Source organism: Cydia amplana, chromosome 8 (genome assembly GCF_948474715.1).
Source record: "Cydia amplana chromosome 8, ilCydAmpl1.1, whole genome shotgun sequence".
Taxonomy (NCBI): Eukaryota; Metazoa; Arthropoda; class Insecta; order Lepidoptera; family Tortricidae; genus Cydia; species Cydia amplana.
In genome coordinates, this window is record NC_086076.1 from 11,703,356 (window position 1) to 11,719,007 (window position 15,652).

The window sequence follows — 15,652 nt, forward strand, 5'->3', positions numbered from 1 at the left end:
GAAATCTGTTATTTTTGATTAATTTTCTCATTCCGTCCATCTTTGTCACACTCGTTGTTAAACATAAGGTCGTCTCTTTCTCTTTCGGTGTGCCGGAGCTCGTTAGCACGTGCACATTTCTCGCTTGTCCAGCCGCGACTAAAGGCAACTTGTCCAATTTGTCACAAGTTACGCGCTTCAATTTTGGAATGCCTATAACCTATCTTGAGTTATAAATCATTGAGTTTTATTGCAAGTTGCTGCAATGGGAATGGTAGAATATTACCATATTAACATAATTGATGAGAGGTCAGCTTTTCAGGCTTTATTTTAGAAAATAATACTTGTAGTTAAATAATTTAATTTGGTGTCCATTCGATCAATGAAGAAGTTCAATTAAGAAGTACATATTGGAAAATAAAGCATGTAACCTGTTACAGTCCCAAAAGAAAGAGTATAATGGGTACCTATATGTATATGGAGGGCGTCACTGAGCACCATCATTCATATATCTCATTCTGCCGCATATTACGCGCGACCTGTTTGCCACTATGTGAATGCAATTAGATTGTTTTGACACATATTCATATCAATAAATCTGGTGTTACCAAGTAATTTGGTTTTATTAAATTGCTACTCTTTTTTGACCGAATATAGGTGTAGGTACCTATAATTCCCAGTGAAGCCAAGCCACAGATTAGGTTAAGCAATCGTTCGCATTACCTTCAAGCGGGAAGTAGCGTATTTCCGATAAATTCAATGTCGTACAAGGCGTACACAATTAATCCGCCTTTAGACAGAAATGTGGCGTAAGTATAGAATTTGCTATACTTACGGTTATGGGCGGGTGTTCAATGAGATTACCGCGTCATTGAATAAATCTTAAATCGTTCCCATTTCATTTACATTTTTACGAAAAAATGTTTGAATCACAATTATTTCCGAGTGGTGGATACATGGATTGGATGCTCCAGAGGGATGGATACGCGCATCGTATCTAATAAAAAAGTATGTGCCAAAAGTATCATACAATCGGACTTAACTCTCTCGCCCACGAAAATGTCTAAGGCTGAGGCTGAGGCTGAGCTGGCCGTGGCTGAGGTAGCTGAGCGCGTCGAGGAACAGCAGCCGGGGCGGCTAGAACTGCAGCCCGGAGCCGAACAGGCTGGGTGTCCAGTCCGTGCTCATGTATGGACTCACCTCTCTCGCCCACGAAGATGTCGTCGATGTCGACGAGGATCCACCGCTCGAGGCTGAGGCTGAGCTGGCCGTGGCTGAGGTAGCTGAGCGCGTCGAGGAACAGCAGCCGGTGCAGCCAAAACTGCAGCCCGGAGCCGAACAGCACGCGCTGGATACCGTCCAGTCGCCCATGGTCTTGTATCGCCGTCGCTAGCGGCAGTCGCTCTTCTGTAAAAATATGAGGTTATAGTCATCTCGCTATGTGCTTCTACTAAATGAAGCGAGAAATTTTAAATAAACACAATCAAAAAGAATAAACAGATAAATATTTTGAATACTAACTCAATAAGGCAAAACAGTATAAACAAACTGAAATAAACTGTTATGCAACCTAGTCTAAAGGGCATATTTTGCATATTGCAGGAGTACCTCCTAAACTTACAGCAAACTTTTCTTTCGTTCCAAACTTTTGCAATAAAAACAATCAAAGATGACTGCGACAAGTCGAATAAACGTTGAGTACGTACTTATTCTAATACGCTTTTGACGATTGTTTGGATTCTCGCGCTTTTTGCTGATACTGTGTTGGAGCAAAAACTACGTTTGATTTATTCAATTACATAAAAGAAATGCATAGACCTCAAATTTACACAAATTATCATGATCATTGGCAAAAAAATCTTTTGAGAACTCATTCATATTCTGATATGTGTTGACATCGTAACCTTTATTTTAATGATTTTTTGTATGGCGTTATTCATACAAACAGTACAAGCCTCAATTAGCTATCAATCGTTTGTCTTAATATGTCATTTTGACTTATCTATTTGTAAGAAAGGGATAAATGTAAATTAACTAATTGACGCTTGCAAAGATTTATGAATAAGGGTTAAGGGGATAATCATTAAAATAAAGGTTACAAAGTCAACACAAATCAAATATCATATAATTGAATTAGGTCACAAACGCACACACAACCATAATCATTTATTTGTGGCATAACATGATACTATATATGTATTATTGTACACAGATACCTATAGTAAAGCACCAGTCGGTAGAGCCCCACATGATATATGACAAAAATAATATGTAAACACGGAAAACTTATATAAATATATAAAGAAATAAAAAAAATTAACTGGATATCATGTCTAAAAATAGATATGCATGTATAATAAATGCAATTGCTTTGTTAAAATGCACCTTTTATTGCGCGAACTTTTAGTATCCCATTTGCAAGAGTTTTAATACAGAAAGTCAGTTTGCTCGCTTCCAAAGATTTTAATTTGGTCGAAGCGAACGACTCGTGAATATTTAACACGTTTTATTTGCTCGTCCGGAACGTTGCGTGCGTTTCGTTCCTGTTATGATTTTAATCTTTTTTATTTATATAACAAATGGGAACAAACGGATGAAAAAACGATATAAAAAACATTTTTGGAAACGATTATATATGCCCAATATATGTTTTATAATTTGAGCGTTCCGTCGTACAATTCTGTATCTACAATAAAGTACAGTCAGGTACTTTTCCTTTACACCGTTCATTTAGCGTGTACATTTTAAGTAAGTACCTACCTAATATCTAAATAACGTATACCCTGTTGACCCTGCTGTAAAGAATTCTTCAATTCCAATAAAATATACGGGGCGCGTATATCTCGAGGGTAATATCGCCTTTCTGCTATTTCGTTTTATCTAACACATGCAAAAACAAATACATTACAAACGGAGACAATGTGCCTTAAATAATACGAAGTAGAAAGGATGGCGGCACTGTACAATGTTTACGAAACGCTGAATACGAAGAACCGGAGGAAATCCAAAAACAAAATTCACAGAACAACATGAGACAACACGAGACTTTTTGCTTACAAAGTGAATAAACGAAATAAACACACATCAGAATTGATTAGACCCATACTTATTGGAGCTAATTAACTAGTTAAAGATAAAGTTCGTATAGCATCTGCAGCTGCATAACTGTTGCGATATTGCGGCATTACTGCGGTGACTTTGACGCGGTCGCTGTCAATTTCCTTAATAAAACGAGCGACGGAATGAACGTTCTAATCGCGACAGTAATGAACGTCACTCATTGTCGCAATAGTAATGCAGCTGTTGTTGCCACCCGAACGTCACTTTTACTCGACAATACTACGCAATTCTTTGTCCTGAAAATCAGAAATATCTGCGATAATCCAGAAGGAGATAGGTATGTTATAAATTACGTCTTGTTCTAATTACCATAAATAGATACACAACCATTATAAATAAAGTTTCTCACTAATAGTCACACGATACTTCGCAGCGCTAAACGCTGGATGCACACCTATCAACGTCAGCCTGCGTGACAACTCGGAGGGCTAACTAGGTCGCTTGAAAGAAACGTCATCGTGTCAGATGCAGCGCTCAGGCGACAGCTCCGTGGACGAAATTGATGGTGCGGAACTACTCAACTATCAAAATAGTTACATTAACAAACCGAAGGGCTATCTAGGTCGCTTAAAAAATCTCCCAGGGGACGGTCTCGTGGAACAAGCTGTTGGTTCAATTAGTCTTCGATTCACAAGTATAAACATACCGAGTAGCAATCCGGAGGGCTAACTAGGATCAATGACCTTTTATTTATGTAGACGTGTGACGTTCCTAGTTGACAAAACTAAAATTTGATTCAACGATTGTGACAACTTGACACGTTAGCGTCACTCATACGACTAACTCAATCCCGTAACCTATATTTAATGGCTCACGATCGTGCGCCACCATATCTACCTCATTTTACTGACATCTATGACTAGGATGCGTGCAAAAGGAAATTACTATAAAGTGTTTTATGTCAATCAGCCTGGGTATTTCAATCCAGGGGGCTAACTATTGTACGTTGCGTAAGAAAGAAGAGCTCACCGCTTGCGCCGTACTCGTTCTGCCGTAACGCCCACGCGACTGGCTCGTACGTGGAGCTGTTAGCTCGGAACACAGTCCAGTGATCGCCGGGCAGGGCGCCCCAGGCCGTCTCGCCCGCCCGCGCCAGCCGCAACACCGGCGACGCAGGGTTCAACGTCGCGTCCTGGATGCAAGGTTTAAAATTAAAATCAAGACAAGTAAAAGCTGTACGGCCATTGACATAGATATCTTAGGGACTGGCTTTACGGGCAATAATAATGAGGCATGATAGGGGCCAGTACAGCGGTGTGAAATCGCTACAACGCGATTGGTTGATGAGTTCACATAACGCGCGCGATTGGTTGACGAGTTCGCGTTACGCGCGCTATTGGTCGCAACTAGTCGCGTTAGACTGCACGATTGGCTGAAATTCGTGGGTAGCACCGCTGAACTAGTATGAAGTTTAGTGCCCCATTAGCCCGTCCTTAGATATTATACGTCAATGTGTACGGGTGAAAAAAATACATTTTGTTTTGTCTCGTTTGTTCTTACGAATAAATCTCGTTTGTTCTTACGAATAAATGTATTCTATTCTATTATTTACCTATTTTCACCACACCAGCTCGTAAAGGAAACTTAAAGACTAACGGCGTTATTCATAAACGTCTGCTAAGTTAATCAGCTGATGATCGTCGTTTGTCCCTCTCTATGGCATAACGACAGATAGGAACAAACGACGAACATCAACTGTTTAAGTTAGCAACCGTTTATGAATAACGCCATTGCATATTACAAAACTTGAATCACAAATACTTTCCGGTGCCGAGTGTCTTCTATTAGGCTCTCGTTTCCGATATTGCGCTTACCCACGATGCACAATATCGTATTGAGTGCCAAAGATCACGTTCACGGAGACCTGTGCTCCAAATATGTGGCGTCCAAAGTTACTAACACTGTTCGTACTAACTATATAATGACTAGAACGTATAGTCATAATTTTAGGGCAGCTACTATAGACTCTAATGAATTAGATTTCATATATGTAGCTCTCGATGTTTTAGGTACTAAAGATTTACGTCATTTATTTTTCCTTATAACATAATTCAGCTCGCAGCTATCACTACATACCTTAGAGGATATAATCAAACGGAGACGCCTTGTCTGTAATTTTCTGTACAAAACAGTCTGCCGATTTTTGCGGGGGAGGGGAACGTCAAATGTATGCGTAACGTAAAAATAGCCATGTCAGATAAACGTCAGTCCATACATTGTGTATGACCGTTGGCCGCCTATTTTCGACAGAGGGGAAAGCCTGTTAATGGCTACTCCGTTTAGTTGTATTCTCCAAGCTACATACCTACTTTCTGCTTATTCAAAACGTCTTACTTACTGACGCGACGTTACAACTGTCACACAAGTGATGACTATGTAGGTACATATATTGTATGTACGCAATATAATGCCGCTCGAAAAAAAAAAACACAAATTAATTGCACTCTGTTAGTTAAGCCGAAATTAGAAAATTCTTTCGAAACGTTTCATAGTAGTAAAACCTGCGGCTCGTTTCAATATGCGGTTATATTAAAAATACACGCTGTATATTTTACATATTTTTAACTAACTTTATTAAAATTACACATAGGTATGTATTTATTTTATTTATTTATTTAAACTTTATTGCACGATAAAATTTGTACAAATGGCGGACTTAATGCCTTAAGGCATTCTCTACCAGTCAACCAATGGCTCAAACAGAAAACTTATACTTAGTGCAGGATTGTAGACAAAGAGAAGAAATATGAAACACAAATCAAGTATTCTAAACAATATTCTAATTATACACTTACACATATAACAATAACAGCAATATAAAATTACATATATACAAACATGCATAAATACATATATAAATAAATATATTATATTATATTATATTATGTACCCAAGTATACAAGTAACATTGGGATCATTTATTTTTAATGTATCTATGTCTAAAGTTCCGAAAACAATATTATACCTAGGTATGTATCTATCTTGCTATGCAAAAGGGGCTCATAATTTGTGCTTGAAACTTGACGCTCAAATGCTTAATTATTAATAAGCGCTCTTGAGTTAAGCCTTCTCAAACACATTTTCGTCTATTAGTGTAAGTGTCTACCTTAAGAGAAATTACCTAAATGTTTAAAACATGACGGAAGGTTTAAAAATTGAAATTAATATAATATTACCTACCGAGCTTTGCTGGGAAAACATATAAAAAAAATTGCGTTTTTCCAGAAATGAGACCTAGCTAGATCGATTTTTCGCCGCCGAAAAGCCCCATATACCTAGCAAATTTCATCGAAATCGTTAGAGCCGCTTCCGAGATCCCCGAAATATATATATAAATAAATAAACAAGAATTGCTCGTTTAAAGGTATAAGATAAGATAATTAACATTATGCCAGTTGCGAACTAGCGAACTAAACTAGACTAGAGAGTAAGCACTAAGCATAGACAACGAGCTTTGATGCCAATCTAATTAAACGATAGTGATGGCGATAAAATAGCTGCAACTATACTTATAGCAACTGTGCTACCGCCACTCAATAGAGTTCGATGTGCTAAGAAGATTAATGGCTTTTACACCTAAAGCTTGCTGAGATTATCTTGCACTTTATCGGTAGTTTTAAACGTGAGTGTAAAGTTGTTTGCAGAGATTAGGTTGCCAATTCATCTATAAAATTTTAGTAGTTGACTTGCACAAATTAAATTAAATGCTGTTTTTGGTACCTAGCGCAGAATTTGACATCGTAAATTCCCCGAATCGATAACGATAATCCAATTAAAAACATACCGTTTTTGTTGAATAATCCTTCAAAATAATTCCGAGCCAATATCGTTAACATTGCATACATATATATTATGATTAATATACAAATTCTCGTTCAACTATTCATTCAAACACAAAAAGTATTGGGAAGGTAGGGTAACATTTTTTCATTAAATAGTCAGTGGTGTTATTATAAACCATATTTAAATATTTAGGCACTGATTACTCTAAATAAATAAAGTTTATAATTGTGCCGTATAAAGAATAGAATAAATTCAAGTAAGAGCGATGTTTTCCATTAGAAAGAGTTCTTATTATGGTAATGCCGTCCATTTCATTAGCATATCGCGGCAAGTTGTAAGTAACTGAGATAGGAATCTGAGGTGGTTAGGACTTTATTGTTTGTGTCTTATTCTTCTGAAGCTTAGTGATTTCAGGCGTTCTACTGGATAACAATAGTTATTTGTACAACAAGAGATCAACGTTTGATATTTCTTCGAGTGCTTATTTTGAGTCCCGTGCAAGCGAAAGATTCTATAATATCTCTCTACTCTCGCTACGCTCGTGAATCTAATTTAGAATCTTGAGCGTAGTAAGGGACTCAAAAGCGCACGAGATGTAAATAACTTTGATCTCGTGTAGTACACAATATTTTTCACCTCAGCAGTGAGAACATATTAGAGAACCCGAAAAATGTATTCCTTCTTCATCACTTACCTCTATTCACTCATGTTTTCTTAAGATATACCGACAATTAAATTTTCACCTCAGCAGCTCGAACAAGGGTACTTTGCTACTTAAAAACAGTGAGCAAAATCGCATTTTGCTCATTTTGTCTCACTCAGTGAGCAAAATGCGATTTTGCTCACTGTTTTTAAGTAGCAAAGTACCCTTGTTCGAGCTGCTGAGGTGAAAAGTAAATTGTAGTTTGATGTTGATTTCAAGGTAGAAATGCGATAGCAAACAAAGCAGTTTTTGGAATTTTCTGGTAACAACATTAGATATATATATATAGTAAAACTGTATATGTATGTACAGTCAAGTGGTAAAATACCGAGATTCCTACACATTTACCTAATGGAAAAAAACTTAAGTAATTCAAATAGTCATGAAACTTAGCTTATAAATGTAGGTGTATTAGGAATATACACTATTCTGAACAACATGGATGCTATTGACGTTGACCGGGAGTAGGGTTTGCAATCCGGATCCGAAATGTATGAAATTATCCGGATCTGGATCCGGATCCGCGGATATTCCCATACATTTTGGATCCGTCGTGCAAACCCTAACCGGGAGGTAAATTATATGTGTGATATGATATAATTTTCAGTGAACCTCACTTGCACTTGTTTATTGGCGCCACTCTTAGAATGAAATAGCATTTTATATCACTGTCAGTCTGCCATATAACATTAATATACGTTTAGACGACAACGGTTTCACTCACTTGAATTTTTAGTCGCTATTGGCGACATGTTTCGGGGCCTTCGGGGGTCCTTCCTCAGGCTCGAGTGCTCGCGGCGACTGCAACTCGTGCACTGATCCGTTGTTGTCTAAACAGTTTAAAATATGTCTCACGAAAGCTTAATATCGATTAATATACGTCTGATACCTTAAGTCTGAGATTGGTGTGCATAAAAAGCGGAAATCCCTTTAGCTGAGCGCCGACCAGCGTCTCCTCGCCCGGCGTGGCAAACCCGACGACACCCACGGAGTACTCGCGACAGTACTTGTCGAGCAGTTCGCGGTTCCACTTGTCCATGTTGGCGTACTTGGAGAGCGACTCGAACACGATCACGCCGTAGCGGCCCTTGTCCAAGGTGGTGAGCACGGGCAGGCTCTTGCCTGCGACTTCCACCTTGTACCTGCACAAAAATATACCTATTAGAACTTGCATTGCACAATCAATAATAACTGTTGTCTCTGTGACGAAACCCTATGACTCCGACAATTTAAAAATTAAATTGACAAAAAAATCAATTTATCAATCCTGCTCTCAATATTTTACAAGAATCGGTTTATAAATGCGATCTGGAGAGGCGAACAGTTGGACAAACGAAGGCATTGTTGTCCAAGCTGAAACGGAGATACTTCGCGCTTGCTCAGTCAATTAATTATCAAGTCATTGTATACAAAACTAAAGGTTAGTTAAGTAGTTAAAAAAAGTAAAGTAAAATAAAATGATAAACTGCCTGCCATGTGTAATAATGACTAGCAACTTAAGTTTCCAAACATAAACATTCCATCATTAATTTTATACCCTTAATTGCTCCAGCTTCGTTGTAACGTGAGAACAAATTTGTTTGCACCAATATTTTTGAGTAAGTTATTTATTCGACGGGATTATATGGATAAATTAGTATGAAAACCAAAAATAGATTTCGTTTACATGTTAACCCTAAATATTTTGAAACCACAAATTATTAAATCATCCATCATTTGCTCCAAATTCTATATTCTCACAGTCAACACACATTTTATCAAAATGTACTCTATTATTAACTTGGTGAACCTTCAACATGGAAAATTGACTGATTATAAAAAGTAGGGCATGCATGTCGTGCTTCACGAAATTGGACAGGAAGATATCTACTCAGCCGTGCAATTTAAGTTCTGAGTCTTATTTTCCAACACGGCATATCCGCGTTAGTCATAATTTTCGTCTGACCTATATTAAGAACTAGCAGGGCAGGCTGAAATATCTGGTTACGTGGCAGAGTTGTTATCAATTAAATTAAGTAAGTAATGTACAGTTCTGAGAAAATGTATCCATAAATAAAAATGAAGTAAAATCGGATGCCTCTACATTCTACAAACCTGGATTTACTTTCCAATAAACAAAACTCAGGAATACTGAAAAATATTTAAATTTCAGTAAAATCATTTCAAGGTAATTAAATACATGTATAGCAAACTTTACCCGGGTCTATTGCAACTACCCGAACCCTAATTGATTGGGAGGGTTTGTCCCTTAAATTCCTGTCGTTTTGGTAACAACTCGATAAATCAGTTAGATCAAACAGAAACCCACCTTCGGTACGATATAACCACTAGCCATTACAATAGCAGTATTCAAATTTCAAACTATCAGCTGAGACAGATACTGTAAACAAAGCAATGATGGTCGACCCTTGTCACAGAATTGTATACTATTTTAATACTTCCCACGGTGACCTACCCTTTTCAAATGGGGCATTCGATCGAAGTTGATTTGCAATAAAATAGCAGTTTTAATATTCTCCGTCCAAACGGTCACATAATATTTTCTATTGAGTATAAAGTAGCCATTAGGCATACGTGTTCTACATCAATATTGAAAGATATGAATAGGTTTATAGCTGAATGCAGGTCACGGGTCAGGAAATAGGAAAATGCACCTAGTGCCGTGAAGAAAACGGGGGTGACTGGCATGAAAGTAGCGAGCAGCTACCGTTCATTTTGCTCGAGTTAAGGCCCGTTTCAATTTGGCAGCCCAAGAGCACTACAGTACAGAGGCAGGCTAAGGCGAACGGCAACTTGCAAATAGCATTTACCTAACTCACGCCGACCCGCTCCGCCCCTAGCTCTCTAATGCACGGCCACTCGTTGGTAACTTTGTGCATAACATAATATAGCTCGCACAACACCGACGCGCCCTCCGATAGCCGATTTTCGAGTTTCAAACTTTTCCGTTCATTTGTGGGAATTGGTTCGTTTACGGCACGATACTACGTGAGCATTGCAGCTCGGCCTCTTACAGGCTCGGCTAATATATTTCTAATTACCTTAATTAGTGTCCTGTCATTAAATAAGAGCGCTCGGTTCAAATTAGAACGCGCGAAACGGCCTACTTAGCCGTGAACCGAACGAGACGAGGGCTAATTCGTGATAAGGGAGCGCGAGTGAGTTCAATTAAAGGGGGGGCAATGTCAGGCCCCCCCGGCGACCTACCGCCCCTCGAGATAACAGCAGTTATCGTAAAGAGACCGGCGGCGCCCGTACACAACGCTCGCCGCACCGCGGCCCGCTAATTGCCGTCGCCGGTGCTGTCGATGGAAACATTAACGGAAACTTCAGACCAATTCAAATCAATAATATTGTTGCTTTGTGACCGAATTGCCTGATGAGCATATCTTGCCCTATTTCCGCTCCTACTGGGATACTTTGCTCAAAATGTAGCAATTGACTTAAAGTATCAAAGTCATTAGCCGCAAGTTACGACCTTTCCCTAATGAACATTAGTTTCGTAGTAAAGTTAATTTAGACGGAGATATTTTCTGTGTCATTATTCGAAACAGCCCCATCAAGACTCTCTGCAAAGAAAATGTTTACGTGAATTTGTCGGTTACGTCTTTGGCGCGGCGCCGCTGCATACAAGAAGTTGGAAGAGCTCGAAACGTCGCGATAAGCAGGCGAGCGGTCGCGAGTCGGCTCCTAATGGCGGCAAGGACGTACTAACTAAGCTAACGACTGACACAACTGCCAGCGGCTTCTAAAATTAAGGCAAAGTTTGTCATGCTTCCTTCTGTTGCTGTTTTTATCGAGCATTATTCCCAATCCTAAAGTGGCTTTTGGTGGTTTTCTACTTACGTTTAAATTTATGTTCCAGAGTACCGCATTACCGCGTTTCTGGTGCGAATTAGGGTTCGCGCAAATATAATGAGTGTTGACGTGGGAATTACGAGTTAAAACGTTCTCGCTTGCAATAAAATGGATTTTACGACATCTGGGAGTAATAAACGTCTCCATAACAACAGAAGGGCCGAGGAGCCGAACGGCCAACAAAACAAGCTCGAATGTATGTGACGAGACGGGGGATTGATGTGATAATTAAAGGAAACTGAGAATTTCCCGTGAAGTAATTAAGTCGTTTTGACACAAACGAGCACTAATGGAGTACCGGGCGGTAAGATAGCGGGCGGGGCGGCGCGGCGGCTCTAATGGCACTACTAACTAACTAACTGACACCGCAACGACTTGCCGTAAGATAACTTGCGCCTCCTCGCGCCATGCCACCATGCCACGCCAGGACGCGCTACGTCGCGCCTCGGTGCACTCAGCTGTCACCTTTATACCCATTTACTGCTTCATATTTAACTAGCGACCAGCGCTAGTGCGCTTATCTCGCCACTATTTATTCAGGCGCCTGGGGAAGACGCAGTATCCGCTCTAAGTTCACCTCGACGAAGCTACAGCTTAATCTTTAAGTAGTTTCGACTCTAATCTCGTGTTCGTTTAAGATATATTTTATTTTTCGTTCTTATACATCAGTTGATAAGTGAAAAACGGTCGGTTCGGGTGATATTTGACCAATGAAGGCGAATGCCGGAGCTCTTTAGCAGATACTGCGGTACAGTATTAAGGCGGGAGCAATTTTGTGGCGTGTATTTGCAGACCCCGCGGAAGTGATGGTTAAATAGCGACCAAGCACACGTAGCCTAATGGACACACGTACAATATGTATATACGTAGTCACACACACATGCGGGGAGCGGTTGGTTCCCTCTAATTTCGTTTGCGTTTTGTTGCTCCTATACCGTATACCTCCTATACCTCCGTATATACTGACTCGGCTATGTTTAGTCCACGATTTCCAAATTATTGACGTTTCCATTTTACAAACTCAATTATTCAATACAGTTTACAGTATTAGAGAGTTCGTTAAATCGTATCTTTCCATAATCTAATAGTATAATATCCATGTATAATAATATACCTACCTAATACTCAAAATTTAATAATCATGTCGAAACATCAGGGGCCCGTTTATCAAAAGCTTGTAACTTGTAATACAAGCGGATGCCACTTTTTGACAGCTTTTGTTAGAAAGGGACTTCCACTTGTATTACAAGTTACAAGCTTTTGAGAAACGGGCCCCAAGACCACCGGGCTAAAACCACTAAAGTCTAAACTTTATTTTATTTTAACTTCTATGCTTAGTAGCGGCTCACAAAATGTAATATATAAAATTTCATTTAAACGGCTTTAACGGACGGAAGGACATAACGAAAATATAAGGATTCCATTTTTGTCATTATGGCTACGGAACTCTAACAAAAAAGACTTAATCTCAATATTTCTTTTTTTATTAGAATCGTTACCTCGTATAAAAATAACCAAAATTTTATTGAACAAGTGCCTATTCAAAAGTGCTATTTACACAGAAATATATTATTAAACGAAGAAAATTAATAAACTTTTTTCCTTGTATTATGAATACATTTTTTTAATTTTTCCTACAGTTGGATGAAAAATTAAGCATCGTGGAAAATTCTAGAGGGTCATTCCAGGTGATTTCAACAAATCGAGTGTGCCGTATGATTTTTGATTTGAATAAAAAAAATTGAGGATATACTTCATGGTGGCAGAAGTGCTGAACCACCACCAGTTTTTTTTTTATCTTTTAATTTCCAAGTTTTGCCCATTCGAAGTTAACAGTGGGGTTAAATTCCTGCTTGTACAAAATCAGACCTAACTTTTTTTCTATAAAAGGTAACGAAATAATTATTACTTTTTTTGATTAGGTAAGAAATGTGGATATTATACTGTATGACAAAATTTATCTGAATTAACTACAAAAAAAATGGTGACCACCCGAAGTGTATACCTAATTGGTCAATTATTGCAATTTTAAATTGGTTCTTGTGCCAACCCTGGTGCATATCAAATATTACTTTTTTCTGAAATATAAAGTACTTGCCGTGTTCATCTTGTAAAATAAATATAATTGTGTTAGATCAATTACTTCTAATAGAAAAATATAAGTGAAAATTGAGAAATTCGAAAAATGCTCATGTTTGACTCTAAAAAAATCCATGTGGAAGATAAAATAAAAATTTGATTTTAGTCAGCAAATATAGCTGATATCTTCGTTAATTAGATTTAGAAAAAAAAGTTTTGTTATTTTGCCTATTTTTTGAAATATGATTTTTTTAACATGCTACTTTTTACAACTATCGATACAAAATGTTTTATGTTATAAATTAATAAAAATGGGACGGTAATTGGTCATACGGATATTATTTACGTTTTTTATGTTCAAATAATTTTTTTGACATGGCAATAATTTCATTTGTAAATTTAATGAGAGTAGAAATTCGACAATGCACTGTTACCTGACAAGGATTGTGAATCACTTGCGAATGTTTCTTAATTTAGCCGTGTAGTGAATAACCGACGCCTCAACCACGCCGTGGTACTGACAAATAGTGTTTATAATTGTAATACCTGTACGTTTAATAAGAAGACTTCTGTCGGTTTCATTTATTGTTTTGAGCCATGATGACCTCGAAAAAGTCGTTTGATGACAATCTTCCCCTCCAAATATTCCAATTGAACAAGGCTCCATTGTCGAAGTAATTGAATTGTCAAATAAATACTTCTTCTTGTCAATGATATATAACGAACAGTCAACTATTAATAACACAAGCACTTACTACAAAGAGTTTGCAGCACCGATTTCCTATAGAACTTCGATAAGGATTATTGGGCCGTTTACTTATGTTCGTAATTTAGCCATGTAACATGCAAATAAAGCTTGTTAACAAGTCAGGAGGCGTCGGTTATTCACTACACGGCTAAATTAAGAAACATTCGCAAGTGATTCACAATCCTTGTCAGGTAACAGTGCATTGTCGAATTTCTACCCTCATTAAATTTACAAATGAAATTATTGCCATGTTAAAAAAATTATTTGAACATAAAAAACGTAAATAATATCCGTATGACCAATTACCGTCCCATTTTTATTAATTTATAACATAAAACATTTTGTATCGATAGTTGTAAAAAGTAGCATGTTAAAAAAATCATATTTCAAAAAATAAACAAAATAACAAAACTTTTTTTTCTAAATCTAATTAACGAAGATATCAGCTATATTTGCTGACTAAAATCAAATTTTTATTTTATCTTCCACATGGATTTTTTTAGAGTCAAACATGAGCATTTTTCGAATTTCTCAATTTACACTTATATTATTCTATTAGAAGTAATTGATCTAACACAATTATATTTATTTTACAAGGTGAACACGGCAAGTACTTTATATTTCAGAAAAAAGTAATATTTGATATGCACCAGGGTTGGCACAAGAACCAATTTAAAATTGCAATAATTGACCAATTAGGTATACACTTCGGGTGGTCACCATTTTTTTTGTAGTTAATTCTGATAAATTTTGTCATACAGTATAATATCCACATTTCTTACCTAATCAAAAAAAGTAATAATTATTTCGTTACCTTTTATAGAAAAAAAGTTAGGTCTGATTTTGTACAAGCAAGAATTTGACCCCACTGCTAACTTCGAATGGGCTAAACTTGAAAATTAAAAGATAAAAAAAAAACTGGTGGTGGTTCAGCACTTCTGCCACCATGAAATATATCCTCGATTTTTTTTATGCAAATCAAAAATCATGCGGCGCACTTTTTAATTCAAATTTGTTGAAATCACATGGAATGACCCTAGAGTAAACGGTATGATGGAAGTATTCGTAATGTTGTAGTCTCAAACAGAATACAATATCAATTTTTTATTTACGCCACCCCAAAGGCGTGTATGCATAAGGGAAAGATTGGCGAGGTCCTGGTAGGCTTCCGTAACTCAATTGGTTAAGAGCAACACACGGATTGTGGAGGATGCGGGTTCAAGTCCTGCCGAAAGCGTAACTTTTTCCATTTTTTCCGCTAATATAAAATTTAGAATACAATATTATATTAACTCTTCATTCATCGCTACTGTTTGTTAAAAAAAGTTTGAAACACTTCTTTTTAAATGAAATATCTTCAAAATATAAAGCATTACATACAA

At 37.5% G+C, this 15,652-nt stretch overlaps 1 protein-coding gene across 1 annotated transcript in view; it reads right to left on the reverse strand.

The window, feature by feature from the left end:
* The window catches only part of LOC134650339 (bifunctional heparan sulfate N-deacetylase/N-sulfotransferase), a 157,580-nt gene that overhangs the window by 38,270 nt on the left and 103,658 nt on the right, over window positions 1-15,652 (reverse strand). Inside the window, exons 4-6 of the mRNA XM_063505300.1 lie at window positions 8,475-8,727; window positions 4,069-4,231; window positions 1,180-1,386 (exon numbers count right to left, since the gene is read on the reverse strand). Coding sequence (XP_063361370.1) covers window positions 1,180-1,386; window positions 4,069-4,231; window positions 8,475-8,727 — 623 coding nt within the window. The remainder of the gene's footprint in view (window positions 1-1,179; window positions 1,387-4,068; window positions 4,232-8,474; window positions 8,728-15,652) is intronic.